Source organism: Vipera berus, assembly GCF_964194415.1.
Source record: "Vipera berus genome assembly, chromosome: Z".
NCBI lineage: Eukaryota > Metazoa > Chordata > Lepidosauria > Squamata > Viperidae > Vipera > Vipera berus.
Genome location: NC_138205.1, coordinates 44503922 through 44520885, shown reverse-complemented (window position 1 = coordinate 44520885; position 16964 = coordinate 44503922). Strand labels below are relative to the sequence as shown.

General features: G+C 38.0%; 1 protein-coding gene across 3 annotated transcripts in view; it reads left to right on the top strand.

Moving 5' to 3' along the window:
- Nucleotides 1–16964, top strand: part of MED24 (mediator complex subunit 24) — a 94701-nt gene that overhangs the window by 15009 nt on the left and 62728 nt on the right. For all 3 annotated transcript variants that reach the window (XM_081345143.1, XM_081345142.1, XM_081345141.1), the window contains exons 3-9: nt 2008–2090; nt 3132–3170; nt 4999–5072; nt 12583–12806; nt 13501–13612; nt 13714–13864; nt 15454–15567. In XM_081345143.1, coding sequence (XP_081201269.1) covers nt 2008–2090; nt 3132–3170; nt 4999–5072; nt 12583–12806; nt 13501–13612; nt 13714–13864; nt 15454–15567 — 797 coding nt within the window. The remainder of the gene's footprint in view (nt 1–2007; nt 2091–3131; nt 3171–4998; nt 5073–12582; nt 12807–13500; nt 13613–13713; nt 13865–15453; nt 15568–16964) is intronic.

The following is a 16964-nucleotide window of genomic DNA, read 5'->3' as shown; positions in this document are numbered from 1 at the left end:
ATGATTCCAAAACCAAATAAACTGTTGAAATTTGAAATAGAAGAGGAACAAATTAAAGATTGCAGGAGAAAATGAACAAAGAATATTGGTTACAATATACAGGTGGATCAGAGGGAGAGAATGTGGATAAAGTGGTTGAAATTCATATTGTGTTATAATTTTTAAGAGATATTTTACAAAATAATGTACTGCTGGACTATGACATTAGAGAAATTATCTAAGTTATATAAATGTACTTCAAGTCAATGGTAGAAATTTGAAAAACATGAAGGGACATTTTCCATGCATTGTGGACCTGGGGGAAAAAATTGGAGACAAATATAGATGATGATACAAAGACGTTTGAAGATTAATATTGAGATGAAGTCAGAATTCTTTTTATTGGGACCTTTGGGTAGTTAGGCAGAAAAGGCTTATGGAATACCAATTTTATATATGGCAACTGCAGCAAGATTATTACAGGTAGTCCTTGACTTACAACAGTTTATTTAATAATGATTTGAAGTTACAACATACTGAAAAAGTTACTTATGACCATTTTTTACACTTATGACCATTGCAGAATCCCCATTATCATGTGATTTACATTTGGATGCATGACAATTGACTCACTTTTATGACCATTTCAATGTCTCAGAGTCATGTGATCCCTTTTGTGAACTTCTGACAAGCAAAATCAATGGGGAAACTAGATTTACTTAACAATCATGTTACTAATTTAAGAACTGCAGTGATTCACTTAATAAATGTGGTGAGAAAAGTCAAATAGGGCAAAGTTCACTTAACAAATTTCTCACTTAACATAAATTGTGGTTGTAAATTGAGGACGATCTTTATACTCAGAAAGATGGAGAAATACTGAAATATCTGTAATGAAGGAATGCGTTGTGAACAAATAACAAAACTGACCTGTTTGGTCAGAGATGAAACAGTAAGTATTTTTACAAAAGCCTGGAAACCTTTTATAGACTTTTTGCTGAAAATGGAAAAAGTGATAGATGATTCCTAGATTTGATGATTTTTAAAAACAATAAGGGGCTGAAGAGACTATTTAACACACATAATTAACAAATATCTTTAAATTAAAAAAAACACCAAAACAAATTTAGAAAAGAAATAATCCGAATTAAAAAATATAATTATGAAAAAAAGAAAAATTTCTCACATTTTATATTTATTCATATTTACTGGTTTACTAAATGCAATACTTTAATACAGTATTGTAAAATATCACAAAATCTTTACCATCCTTATGCATCCTTTGATTAGTAGAAAACGTTGCCTTTTCCAAAACAGATAAATCACAAATTTTCAAGAACCATTCCTTAACAATCAAGATTATTCCAAACATGTTTCCAATTTTTCAGGATCATTTTTTTGTCCACCAGGCTTTATACAACCATAATTCCTGATAAATAGTCAGATTCCAAAGCCGTAGCATATAGTTCGGCATCATTAAGTATTAACATGTTTAATATTTAAAGATTTCGCTGTAAATCTATTTAAATATATCAAATGGTCACATAACGCTATCATATGATTATTTTTACTAAATCCAGTGAAAGCTACCATCGGGAAGTTCATGCCAACAGCATGCTTTGAGATATTTTTTGGGTCAGTCCTTAAACTTTTCTGTCTCATTCCTAGGAAACATAAAAGCATAGAGGGGACACCTGACAAAGATTCTGCTGCATTTGAGGCTGCAGAATTTATACATGGTCATGTCCTTCAACTGTAGTATATTTAGCATGTGAGGAGCGGGTGGTGGCAGCAGTGTCCATTTGCTCCTCAGAAGGTTTAGTTGAACAAAGGATACTATTTTTTTTCTCTCTTGAATTATTTGCTTCTCTTACTCTACAAAACACTGCAAAATTATAGGAGTTTGGTAAGTCTTGAAAGTGATCTAATTTCATGAGCAATTTTAGTAGATCAAATTATGGTCATTGTTATTCTTTGTGAAAATGCTTGTAATTTTCTAGAAAGAATTTCCTTTGTTTTAAATTACAGAAGCACTCCTTGAACAGGCCATGATTGGCCCATCGCCAAACCCATTACTTCTGTCCTATCTGAAATATGCCATCAGTTCTCAGGTAATAATCCCATCATAAAAACTTTCAATTTCAGAGGATGTAAATTAATGTTAATGGATTAAATATTATTTTAGCTGTAGGACTGAAGTATCTTTGAAGTAAGTGAAGGATTGAAGTATCTTTGAAAAAATTGAAAAAAATCTGAGATAATCCAGTTTTAAGTAGCTCATGGCACGATTTTAAAATAGTGTGCGAATTTCATATTTTTATTTAGTGTAAATTATTTTCATTTTGCTGAATTGTAAGAAAGGTTTGTGAAACTCTACCCCTGATTTTATTCACATGCCCACTTTAACTTTTGAGAATAACTTTTTTTTAGTGACATCAATGAATCTTAGTCACTTGCTTTCCTGCTGATCTGCAGAATTACAGCAGATATTTGGCTTTATTGTGAGGAGACGGTTCAAATGTTTGAATGGATTAAACATGAATGTTGAATTCCTACTTTTGTAGCCAAATTTTTTTTTAGAATTTTTTTAAAAAAATTTATGGCCAAAAGAATAAAACGAGTTGTGAAAGCCTATGCCTTAAAATAGAAATTAGTTAGTCTTAAATGGAGCTAACCAACTGATTTTGGGCTAACGTGGATTTTTCCCTCTACAATGAAGCATCTGTGATTCTGAAAAAGGATGTTAGATACCTTGTACAGGTTTTGTGATGATTGTGGTGGTGATGTGTTTTCTTACCATAGTATTCCCAAAATGAAACAGGTGAGTGCTTTTCCATTGCTATGAATTGCGCCAGTGCTGTGAGATTCTTGGTAAAATTGCCGTAAGAGAAGCTTTTTGGTTTCATTTTAAACCCCTCCTTTTTTTCTTGGGCTGCTCACTATAATGTTGATGTGAAACTGTACACCGTTGCCTAAAAATGTCCGTTTAAATTTGTGCCAGGCCAGTGCTTCAGTAAAGCTGTATTGCTGATAAGTGACCTTGCTGTTTCTCACCTCCTTCATACAGCAGTTGAAATGGCAGACCTTGTTTGTGGGTTTGATTAAATATTAGCTTTAGCTTGTAACCCTCTCCCCCTTTCTTTTGTTTACAGATGGTGTCATATTCAACTGTTCTGATGGCCATCAGCAAGGTAGTATTCAAACATTTTTCTGTGTCCCTTCTCTGAATTTTGTCGTCCTATTCTTTGCAGGTTTGGCTCATATACAAAGCACCAGGGTATATTCAGAGCCCGCAGAAACCACTTGGCAGCATTGCCTAATTGTCATCTGCTTCCTTTTGTAGACCTGTCTTCAACAAACTTTCTCTTTCCTTAGTCATTCAACAAAGAAACATATACTGTATATGCATTTCACTAAAAAAATCATAAAAATATGAGGTGCAGATATATTTCATTAGCCTGATTGGTTTTCATGTCATAGTCTTGGAATCCTTTCAGAACTGGGCATGTGAAAATAAAGACCTCAAATACCAATATCATTATATTTTTTCTTTCCCTTTCCTGAGAAATATTTATAAAGTGCATACACCTCTCGACTCCCAGTAATTCTGATCACCTTACCCTGGGCAAATGCATTATTTGCCATTTCCCAGGATTAAACTTGGGATTTTAAATCTAGAAGAATGTATTTAATTATGTTTTAAGGTTGCATTCATACACTGTGGCAAGCTCTGCCTTTATTATTCTTACAAATAACTAAAGGCTGCAAACATATCCAACACAACTTCCTTCTCCAGCCCTGTGAAATGAGTTGGACTGAGAGTGACTGGCCCAAGATCACCTTGCTGGTTTTTATGGCTATTCCTGATCCTAATGCAGCTTATACAGTTTGGCTTATATTATTGTATAGACAGCTATTGTAGTTTTCAAATCACAGTGCAATACATGACTTGCATGTGGTATAAACCCAGTTAATTGTGAGTTGGTAAAGCACAGTAACATTAAGCACACAATGATATAACAAAATGAGGGAACCTATCCTAAGTGTTATTAACTAGCAGATGGCAGTCAAAATCAAAAGAGTGAAGAGTGTAGTGTAGGTAATTCTTGACTTACAAACATTTGTTTAATGACTGTTCAAAATTACAATGATGCAGAAAAAGATGAATTATGACCAATTCTCAAACTTATGCCCATTGGGCATTCCCACAGTCATGTGTTCAAACTTCAGGTGCTTGGCAGCTGGTATGCATTTACAATGGTTGTAGCATTCCGGGACCTGGGTTTATTACTTGCAACCTTTCCAGGAGGCTTCTGACAAGCGGAGTCCATGTGGGGAGCCAGATTTCCTTAACAACCACATGATTCGCTTAAAGATTATAATGATTCACTTAATAACAATGGCAAAAAAACTTGTAAAATAGGGCATGATTGACTTAACAACAGCCTTACTTAGCAATGAAAATTTTGGGCTCAATTATAGTCATAAGTTGAGGACTGTCTATATTTCCTCCAGCATTTATTTTCAGAATTTCTAATTTGCTAGTAGAACCTAATTCACTGGATGCAAGACTGGGTTAAAATGACTGGTCTCCTCCCTTCTTGCCTGGTCCCATCCATTTTGCAGGAAGATTCAAAATCAGATATGAATGAAGTTTTTAAAATCTATGCCAGGTAGAGTGAATAAAAAATATATAAAAGGTAAAGATTCAATAGGTGGCAATTGTCTTCCAGTTTTTAGACTGGACTGCATCTCCATTGAAAAAGGCAATACTTGGTGATTTTTGATAAATCAGAAAACATACTTTGATTGGAGACTTAATAGTAAAATATAAAGTATGAGACATTTTGATAAAACATAATTGGAATATAATTATTAATATTTTGTAAGGCTCTTAAAATATCAAATTGCTTTAGAAAAAATGGTAAGAAACATTAACCTTACATGATTCAAGTCCATGTTTGCCTTAATTTTTGTATCACTTAAGACCAGTTTATGTTTTTGTGGTCCCTCTTTTAGTTTGATGACTTCTCCCGAGATCTCTGTGTCCAGTCATTACTCGAAATTATGGACATGTTCTGTGACCGTCTCAGGTAGGGAATGAATTGTATCCTTAGGTGCATATGTGTTGAATGTAATTCTGAATAGATGGGAGACTAGCATTATCGGGCAGTGGCTTATCAAATGCCTGCTGGTTGCTAGGATCAGTCTTTGATGTTACAGTCAAAAATGGATTTATGTATGAATATTTGGATTGGGTTCAGTTCCCAGATGGTGTCATCTCTTTGGGCCTTTCTATCCAGTGTAAACTCTTGATAAAACTCACTGTCTCAAAAGCAAAATCCTTTTTGCAATCTTTGAAGCCAAGTGATTCTTAGAGAAAGAATCATTGTTAACAAAAAGAACTAAAGTTCTTTTTTTTAAAAGAAATGGAGAACACAAGACCTCAAAAGAAGTAGGAGATGAACCGTACATGTACTTCTCTTGGCAGTTTATTTCTTTTTGCTTAGTTTGAGTTCATGTGGAATATTTCATCAACCTCTCACACTGAGATAAACAAAACGATACATTTAGTGAGGGTTTAGGGTGCCAGGAGCATTGATGATGTACCTAGTTTGGGTAATAAAATGTCTGCAAGAAAACAAGCAAGCTCAGAGAGTACCAAGGATCCCTCATTTCAACCCTGAGCTACAAATATTCTCCTTTATTAGTGATATATTTAGTATCCTGGTAAATGAATTCCATGTAAGTAGACGGTGTAATTTCTGCTTAGTTGCCATAATCTGAGAGATGTCTTATGTTTTGAAATGCCATATATTTCAAATCACTCAGATCTTATTAATAATGCTTTAATTACATGCAATCATATATACTTGTAACTTTTCAAAATTCTTACAAATAAATGCAATTCATAACTCTGAAATTCATGTGCTCCTTGGTGGAGCAGTGGGCTAATGCCTTCTTAAGTAACATCAGCTGCCTGCAATTAGTGCAGGTTCGCATCCCACCAGGCTCAAGGTTGACTCAGCCTTCCATCCTTCCGAGGTAGGTAAAATGAGGACCCAGATTGCTGGGGGCAATTAAGCTGACTTTGTAATAATGCCGCTTGGGGTGTGTGTGAAAGCCCTAATAAGCAGGCATATACATAGAATGAAGGCTACTGCTAAGCTTGTAAGCCGCCCTGAGTCTTCGGAGAAGGGCGGGATATAAATAGAATAAAAAAAATGTACTCCTAATACATGAATCTCGAAACAATGTGTACTGTGTGTGTGTGTGTATGTGTATATATATATATCGGTCTCCCTTTGTTCTTTGTTAGCAAGCCAAAAAATTTACACAAATATGAGCTGCCACTGCTGTGGCTACTGCCTGTAGATGGCCTTGGGCTAGGCTGAAACAGGAAATAAGATGTGTCCCGTGTCTGGGACCAAGCAAGTGTATTCTGAATGCTTAACAAACATTTAACATATATATTATATACGCACGCACACACACACACACACACACACACACACACACACACACACACAGACTCACTTTACCTATAGTTTTGCTCAAGCACATTCTTGATCAGTCTGAATTGGAGGAAGCTACATAGTTAGTCAGGTCCAATCTTCAAGCATCATCATAATATAATATAATAATTAATATAATATAATATAATATAATATAATATAATATAATATAATATAATATAATATAATATAATATAATATAATATAATATAATAATATAATATAATATAATATAATATAATATAATATAATATAATATAATATAATAATATAATAATATAATAATATAATAATATAATATAATAATATAATAATAATCCCCTTCATGGATTACTGCCTTATCGTGGCGAAGGGACTTGCGTAATTCAATGAAGCTATGAGCTATGCCGTGCAGGGCCACCCAAGACGGACAGGTCATAGCAGAGAGTTCTGACAAAATGTGATCCACTGGAGAAGGAAATGGCAACCCACTCCAGTATCTTTGCCATGAAAACCCTATGGACAGTACCAAAAGGCAAAACGATATGACGCTGGAAGATGAGCCCCTCAGGTCGGAAGGCGTCCAGTATGCTACTGAGGAAGAGCAGAGGGCTAGTACTAGTAGCGCCAAAAAGAATGAAGCGACTGGGCCAAAGCCGGAAGGACGCTCAGCTGTGGATATGTCTGGTGGTGAAAGGAAAGTCCGATGCTGTAAAGATTTTTTCTCCTTAGGAACCTGGAATGTAAGATCCATGAATCAAGGAAAGCTGGACGTGGTCAAACAAGAGATGACAAGACTGAACATCGACATCTTAGGTATCAGCGAACTAAAATGGACAGGAATGGGTGAATTTAATTCAGATGACCATCAGGTATACTACTGCAGGCAAGAATCCCTCAGAAGAAATGGAGTAGCCTTCATAGTCAATAAAAGAGTAGGAAAAGCAATACTGTGATACAATCCTCAAAATGACAGAATGATCTCAGTTCGAATCCAAGGCAAACCATTCAATATCACAGTAGTCCAAGTCTATGCCCCAACCACCGGTGCTGAAGAGGATGAAATTGACCGGTTCTATGAAGCCCTACAGCACCTTATAGAACTAACACCAAAAAATGATGTCCTTATCATCATGGGGGATTGGAATGCTAAAGTAGGAAGCCAAAAGATAACTGGAATAACAGGCAAGTTTGGCCTTGGAGTACAAAATGAAGCAGGGCACAGGCTGATAGAATTTTGTCAAGAGAATACGATGGTCATAGCAAACACTCTTTTCCAACAACCCAAGAGACGGGTCTACACATGGACATCACCAGACGGTCAACACAGAAATCAGATTGACTATATGCTCTGCAGCCAAAGATGGAGAAGCTCTATACAGTCAGTAAAAACAAGACCAGGAGCTGACTGTGGCTCAGACCATGAGCTTCTCGTTGCAAAGTTTAGGCTTAAACTGAAGAAAGTAGGGAAAAGCACTAGGCCAGTCAGGTATGAATTAAATCATATCCCTGTTGAATATACAGTAGAGGTGACAAATAGATTTAAGGAATTAGATCTGATAGACAGGATGCCTGAAGAACTATGGACAGAGGTTCGCAACATTGTCCAAGAGGTAGCAACCAAAACCATCCCAAAGAAAAAGAAATGCAAGAAAGCAAAATGGCTGTCTGAGGAAGCTTTGCAAATAGCTGAGGAAAGGAGGGAAGCGAAAGGCAAGGGAGAAAAAGAAAGATACGCCCAATTCAATGCAGAATTCCAGAGAATAGCTAGAAGAGATAAGAATGCCTTCTTAAATGAGCAGTGCAAAGAAATAGAAGAAAACAATAGAATAGGGAGGACCAGAGATCTTTTCAAGAAAATTGGAGAGATGAAGGGAACGTTCAATGCAAAAATGGGCATGATAAAGGACCAAAATGGCAGGGACCCAACAGAGGCAGAAGAGATTAAGAAGAGATGGCAAAATTACACAGAAGAACTATACAAGAATGAGCTTAACGTCCCTGATAATCACAATGAGGTGGTCACTGACCTTGAGCCAGACATCCTAGAATGTGAAGTGAAGTGGGCCTTAGAAAAGCTGAGCAACAACAAAGCTATTGGAGGTGACAGTATTCCAGCTGAGCTATTCAAAATCTTAAAAGACGATGCAGTAAAAGTGCTACACTCAATTTGCCAGCAAATTTGGAAAACTCAACAGTGGCCACAGGATTGGAAAAGATCAGTTTACATTCCAATTCCAAAGAAAGGCAGTGCCAAAGACTGTTCAAACTATCGCACCATTGCACTCATTTCTCATGCTAGTAAAGTTATGCTTAAAATCCTACAAGCTAGACTCCAGCAGTATGTGGATTGAGAACTACCAGAAGTACAGGCAGGATTTTGAAGAGGCAGAGGAACTAGAGATCAAATTGCCAACATACGCTGGATCATGGAGAAAGCTAGAGAGTTCCAGAAAAACATCTTCTTCTGCTTCATTGACTATGCTAAAGCCTTTGATTATGTGGATCATAACAAACTGTGGCAAGTCCTTAAAGAGATGGGAGTACCAGAACATCTTATTTGTCTCTTGAGAAACCTATATGCGGGCCAAGAAGCAACACTGAGAACTGGACACGGAACCACTGATTGGTTCAAAATTGGGAAAGGAGTCCGGCAAAGCTGTATACTGTCACCCTGCCTTTTTAACTTATATGCAGAGCACATCATGAGAAAGGCAGGGCTAGATGAATCAAAAGTTGGAATTAAGATTGCTGGAAGAAATATCAACAACCTAAGATACGCAGATGATACCACTCTAATGGCAGAAAGTGAAGAGGAACTGAAGAGTCTCTTGTTGCGAGTGAAGAAGGAGAGTACAAAAGTTGGGTTGAAACTAAACATTAAGAAAACCAAGATCATGGCATCTGGCCCTCTCAATTCCTGGCAAATAGATGGGGAAGAAATGGAGGTAGTGACATATTTTATTTTCCTGGGCTCCACTGCAGATGGGGACTGTAGTCAAGAAATTAAAAGACGCTTGCTCCTGGGGAGGAAAGCCATGGCAAATCTAGACAGCACACTAAAAAGCAGAGACATCACCCTGTCAACAAAAGTGCGTGTAGTCAAGGCTATGGTCTTCCCAGTTGCAATGTATGGCAGTGAAAGTTGGACCATAAGAAAGGCTGAGTGCCAAAGAATTGAGGCCTTTGAACTATGGTGCTGGAGAAGACTCCTGCGAGTCCCTTGGACTGCAAGGCGATCAAACCGGTCAGTCCTAGAGGAGATCAACCCTGACTGCTCTTTAGAAGGCCAGATCCTGAAGCTAAAACTCAAATACTTTGGCCACCTAATGAGAAGGAAGGACTCACTGGAGAAGAGCCTAATGCTGGGAAAGATTGAGGGCAATAGAAGAAGGGGACGACAGAGAATGAGGTGGCTGGATGGAGTTACTGAAGCAGTAGGCGTGAGCTTAAATGGACTCCAGAAGATGGTAGAGGACAGGAAAGCCTGGAGGAACGTTGTCCATAGGGTCGCGATGGGTCGGACACGACTTTGCAACTAACAACAACAATAATAATAATAATTTGGAAGGGACCTTGAAGGTCATCTAGTCCAACCCCATTTCAGGCAAATGGCTGTCCAGTCTCTTTAAAAACTTCCAGTGTTGGAGCATTTACCACTTCTGGAGGCAGGTTGTTCCACTGGTTAATTGTTCTAACTGTCAGGAAGTTTCTCCTTAGTTCTAGGTTACTTCTCTCCTTGACTAGTTTCCATCTATTGCTTCTTGTCCTGCTTTCAGGTGCTTTGGAGAATAGCTTGACTCCCTCTTCTTTGTGGCAGCCCCTGAGATATTGGAACAATGCTATCATGTCACCCCTCACCCTTCTCTTTGTTAAACTACACATACCCAAATCCAGCAACCGTTCCCTTTATGTTTTAGCCTCCAGTCCCCCAATCATCTTTGTTGCTCTTCTCTGTACCCTTTCTAGAGTCTCAACATCTTTTTTACATCGTGGTGACCAAAACTGGATGCAGTATTCCAGGTGTGGCCTTACCAAGGCATTCTAAAGTGGTATTAGTACTTCACTTGATTATGAAGCCACAAACCTACCTGTGATAACTGGCTGTGGTTTCAGCAATATATATATTCAACAATTGCTTAAGCTAGTGAGCTAGATTAAAAAAACGTACAAAAAAGGATACAAAAAAGAACAGAAGGAAGAAAAATACTTTACTGTGCTGCGTATGTGAAGAGAAGCATTTGGATTTTAAAAAGCCAGGCAATTAGCAACTGAATCTAGATATAATTATCATGTACGCTAATTTATCCTACCTCATTTCCAATATTCCTGGGAGAACCACAATTGGTAGGTAAGGCTTTTTTAAACTTTATTTTATCTTTGATTTAAAAAAATTAAAACTCTATAAAAATCTTACTTCTAAATTCAGATTAAATGTGTTATATAGAGGTAACAGGTGAGGGTGCTGGAGTGGATTGAAATGTGAGGAAACAGAAACTTCCTATAAGAAAATAGAAACAATGAATATTAATTTGTCACCAGAACACTGATAAGCACCTGTTACAGCCAGATACAAAGCCCAATACTTAATCCTTTCTCTGCTTAATTCAATGTTCTGCTTTTTAATTTGATCAGAACCCTTCAGCTCCGAGATTATTGCTGCTTGTTGAAAAAGTACTTGTCCCATCAACAGGATTTTTCTCTTAGTCCCCATCTGCTTTTTGGGCCTAGTTATGTTAATCACTGAATGAATGAATAATTTCTCTTTTTAATTTGTTTAAATAAAGGCATGAATTGTACTGTGGCACTGTGGCGCCACGTTATGCAAGATGTTTGATGTCACTACTTTGATACCTCTGGTTGATAATATAAATTCACTGATATTTTACTCTTTCCTGGGATGCTGAGAGATCCCCAAAAGAAAGGAGTGGACAGGAAGTTGGTTAGAGAAATCAAAGTAATAATGCTTTATATTATCTTATATTTTGGGATATTCAGATTAATCCTGTGCTGTAGCAATCCTATGCTAACATTACAGATGGAAGGCTGAGATTAAGCACTCATGCAATTTCACTAGTGAAGTAAGATTTGAAATGGGCATTTTCTAATTGGCAAGTTATTCTCATAGTAGGATACTTACATGTCTTTGAGGCTTAAACCACTGTGTTGACCATAGTGTTTCTGCTTGCATTCTTGCACCATATTGTTCTACTGCTTTCACTATTGAGTTTATCATTTCCATAAAGGGAGTTTACTCCTGCTAAATTACAATTGCGGTGTAGCTACAGGAAAGTATATCCATGACTTTCTTTCCACTTACCTGCTTTCACTGTATAGAAGCCATCTTATCAAATACACTTGATTGGACTCAATAGCCAGAAGACCTTGCATAATGTGATCTTTTAAGAATTAGCAGTGGCTATGAAACTCACTCACAGAGTGAGCGCCTGTTACTCGTCCCAGCTTCTGCCCACCTAGCAGTTTGAAAGCACATAAAAAGCAAGTAGAAAAATAGGGACCACTCCGGTGGGAAGGTAACAGCGTTCCGTGCGCCTTTGGCGTCTAGTCATGCTGGCCACATGGCCACGGAGACGTCCTCGGACAAGCGCTGGCTCTTTGGCTTTGAAACGGAGATGAGCACCGGCCCCTAGAGTTGGAAACGACTAGCACACATGTGCGGGGGAACCTTTACCTTTACCTTTTATGAAACTGGGAAGTTAATAATAGGCAGGAAAGTGAAAAGAAGATTACAAAGAACATTAGGGCTTTCAGAAATAGGATCACCCTATCATTTCTCCTTTACAGTTGAGATTTATCTGGCCACCATGACAATTGAATAATGATGTGAACTGATGCTTTCTTTCAGGTTCTTACTTGTTTCTTATCTTTTTTTCTTTCTTTTTATCATAGCCCATATTAAAGTAGGGAAGTCTTTTCTCTGATATTTTTTGTCAGTTTTGGCATTTTTCCTGCACCCCTCCAAAGAAGCTAGGATTACGTTTATGTTTCTGAAGATCATGGAAATTCTGCAGTAAATGTCTGCATGCCAAGCAAGATAGTCTTTTTGCTAGAGATGATTTATTTTGTCCCTTCCTTACTCTTCTTGCAGCTGCCATGGTAAGGCAGAAGAATGTATTGGCCTCTGTCGTGCCCTGATGAATGTTCTCATTTGGATGCTGCGGTGTGCTGCCTTCTATACAGAAAAGCTGAAAGAACTGCTGGAACAGGGGGCTGCAGAGAACCAGCTCAATATGTGCTTGGAGCGTCTGGTGAAAATCCTGGCGAGCACCAAAAATCGGGCCCTGATTCATATTGCCAAGCTAGAAGATACATGTATGCGGCCAGTGTTCATATGGGAAAATTATTTTTTAAAATTATGAAAAAAGCAACACAGTGCAGATTTTAATACAAAACATTTAGTCTCTAGAGTTCGAACTCACTTGTGCACTTTGAATTAAATTGATGATAGAAGTATTTTGTTGGGGTTCTTTATAAGGCCTGAAGCAGCACAACAAGTCTCTTAGTGATCCTGGGGTGTTGTTGTTTTTTTGGTGGTGGTGGAGCCACAAAACTTTATAAACCTAATAATTATTCCCATCCCTTCCCTGAAACTCAAGGAAACAATAGCACACTTAATCTAGGCACATAAGCTTGCTTAGATTAAGATGAAGTTACGACTTTGGATAGCAGCTACAGATGAGTAGACTGAATTGATATAAAACAGATCTTTATATACTTCTTTTAAATCCAGCAAAACTGCATATGCCTGCAAATAGGTGAAGCTTTTAGAAAAACCAGGGAGACTGGAAGTCTTATCCTTGTCTCTGATCCTGTCCATCACCATTCATGGGTATGAGCAATAAACATACTCAATAAGATTCATACTTATCACTTCCACCCAGGTTGCAGTCTGCCAAATTTCAAGTCATTTTCTAACAATAAATGAAATATATTTGGGGCTGTTGTTTGTTTGGGTTGTTGGGCAAACTATGTGATTAAAATGTAACCTTTATGGTGTTTTGTTTAGCTTCCTGGAATGCAGTTGAACAGTCCCTTGCCAAATTGGGAGACAATGTGGGGCATATTAACAACAATCAGTTGCGGAATCAATTGGAAGAGTGCATTAATCTTGTCAAAAGGTAAACAAACAACAGCCACAAGTTAAGGAATAAACAGTTTTCCTCTTCATGTGTAAGTAAAGTTAAACCATGTCTTCTTTGTGTCACAATTCTCCATACAGTATCCCTACCATGCTCTCAGTTCATTCAGAACAGCTAAACAAAACAGGCTTCCCTACCATACATGCTGTGGTGCTGCTAGAAGGAACCATGAATCTGACTGGAGAACCACAGCCTTTAGTCGAACAACTGATGATGGTGAAAAGAATGCAGGTATCGACGGATCATAGAGGAACTATCTTGTCTTTCTGTTTGATCCTCTGTAGATAAAATATGGTAGAATATATCTATTTTCAACTATCAGTGAAAGATTCTGCCTAATAAAAAAGCATCTATTGCTTACCACGTTGAGTAGAATTGGCTAGAATTCTTCTGCCTTGACAAAAAAGAGTTGGTATACAACCATGTTAGCTGTATGATGTATGTGTTGACCCCTACCAAATGGCTAAGTATCATGTGTGAGCCTATTGTTTCATTTTGTTCAACAATGTACAGTAGCTATACCTGTGAATAGCCAGATATATGACCTAGCCATAGTCTTCTATATGCAGAACATATGTATGTGATGGAATATCAGGTTAGGACATTTCACTTGTATTCATTCTGAGTTGGTACAGCCCAATATTATTTTACTATATCAGGAGTGTCAAACTCAATTTCATTGAGGGCCGCATCAGCATTGCGGTTGCCCTCAGGGGGCCGGGTGGGTATGGCCAGGGTGGGCGTGGCCTACTGGGTGGGCGTGGCTAGAGTGCGTATGGCCTACTGGGTGGGCGTGGCCAGCTCTACATCATTCTCATCAAGGGTACCTATGGGGGCCTGGGCAGGAGTGGGACAGATCTGAGGGTCTCTGGCAGAAGGAGGGTCTCAGGGCCAGGGCGAAGGAAGTGGGGGCCATTCCCTCACTGTTTCCAGGATGGCTTCGTGGGCCACATGAAACCACTTCGCGGGCTGGATCTGGCCCCCGGGCCTTGTGTTTGACATGTCTGTACTATATAATAACTATCTCAACTAGAGTGAGCCACCTTTTTGAACGAGGCTACAGTGACGTACAAGGAATTATTTAAGGAATTTCTTGGTGGGTAGGCTGGTGAGTGACACCAGGACACAATCATGTGTCTTTTTACATGTTCCATATCTGCTATCTCACACATCTATTCTCCTTTCCAGAAATGGAGAGACTTTAGATACGTGACCTTGATCTTCCATTTTTTTTGAAGTTTCCTTCTTTCCAGAACATTAGGATCCCTGGTATCCGTTTGGCTACTACATATTCTTGGTTCTCTTGGGGTTCCATATTCAGTCTCCTTTTTTGGGGAGGAGTGGTAATGTGGAACTAGCCACATCACCATTTCACCTGTTTGGTTTTTTTAATGGTAAAGCTTTTCCCTACCTTTTTTGCAAGCATAGAATTGATGTCAAACAGGTCCATCAGCCCCCAAAGGTTGGAGACCTGACAGAAAGTTTTCCCTTTTCATTTGCCGTGGAATGAAAGATACGTAAATGGCTTTGTAAAAAGAAAAAAAAAAGAAAGAAAGATGCTTCTGTTTTCAGAAACACTGTTACATATGATTGGCTACCAAATAATTTTTTTGAATTCTTAGCAGAAGAAGCATTTTGAGAGAGCAGGAATCTCTACCGTTTGGTTGAGGTTGGGTGAAATTGAATTTCTAGAAAAGCTGTGGATAGTCTATACATTTACATATTTAGCTTATGGTGAAGCCTAGGTCATTTCATATTATAAGTATTTTCGTTTTGATCAGACCTGAAGTTTTCTGGGGGTGTTTTCTGCTTTTGGTTAGCGTATCCCATCCCCACTCTTCATTCTGGAAATCTGGAAAGCGTGCTTTGTGGGACTGATTGAATCTCCTGAAGGGACAGAAGAGCTGAAATGGACAGCCTTCACTTTCCTCAAGGTAAGCCTGAATGTCAGGGAGAGACAGCTGGGCTTAGCTGCCTTCAGTAGGTTTCTGACTGGAAGGCTGTCATGAAGGAATGTTCACGATAAACATCTGGCTTTAAAAAGAAATTAGAGAAGACAATATCTCAGCAGGAGACTGTGTGCAAGAAGTCCTTGATTCAATTCCTGACATTTCCACACGCACAACTGTGAAAAACCTATGTATGAAACTTGAACTTATTACAGGCAAAACTCAATTGGACAGACCACTTGTCTGAGGTGATTATAAAGCAGTTTCTTTCACTCCTAATAAAGAATTGTTTAGTTGCTTGTTTTTGTTTATTCCAATGGTATGATTTAGGTAAACGAAAGGAATTTAGTATGAACTGTTTCCAAAGTCTGTATTACTCCTTTGCAAATATATGCTTCATAGCTGTTCGCTTTTTTCTCCATTTACTGCAAGCTTTCTTACATTATCTGGCTTTGCACAAACCTGATTAAATATCCAGTGAATCTTTCTTGCATTTCAAACCATTCACGCTCATTCAGCTATGGACGTACATACATCGTTTCCTTGGTTAGTTACTTTTGTGGGGGTGTTTTCTTCATTGTAGAGTGAAGAAGAAATTAATTGTAGAATGGTAGCAGTGTCAGAAGTGCATTCAGGTGGCTCTTTAGCTTTCTATATGAACTATGGATGCTTTTGTAAGTTTGTTTTTGCTTTTTCTGCAATTGGAAAAAGTTATTTTTAGAGGAATGAAAATGGAGAATGCTCAAGCACATGACCATTCAGTGCTAGCTTTTAAACCAGGAGGGTCTTCACTTTGATTTCCTATGGCCTTCAATGAGAATTTAAAAATCCACCATAAGTAGTCTGTTCAGGTGTCTGACAAAGGATATCTTTTTTGTTCCCTGTGAGGAGGAGTATGTGGGAGCAGAAAGGTGAGAGAAAAAAGTGGATGATGTAAAGAGAGAGAAAACATGGAATTATCTTACTTTAGCTGTGATCCTATTCATCGATGGCATGAATTTTCCAACATAAGGGGAATTGTTTACTTCTCTTGGCAACTCCAGAATTAGCTGCTCCTGGGGGCAGTATACCAAAGATTAGATGTTATTTTTAGAATAGAAGGATATTTACAGGCCTATCTAATCTATATACAGAAAATCTTTCTTTAGGTACTGCAGCCATGATAATTCTTGATTTTGACTCTGCATAAATACAAGCCTTCTTCTTTCTCTGTGTAGCTGGTGACATTCATTGCCATAGTAGTGACCTGAAGCCCAGGTTATTCTTTGTTCTTTCTTCTGGGCTGGTGTCTAGAGTAAGGAGAAATCTGCATTTAGCTTCATAATATTTTTTGTAATATAACATAAGCCAGATGGCTGTGTCTTTCTTCTTCCTGTCTTTCT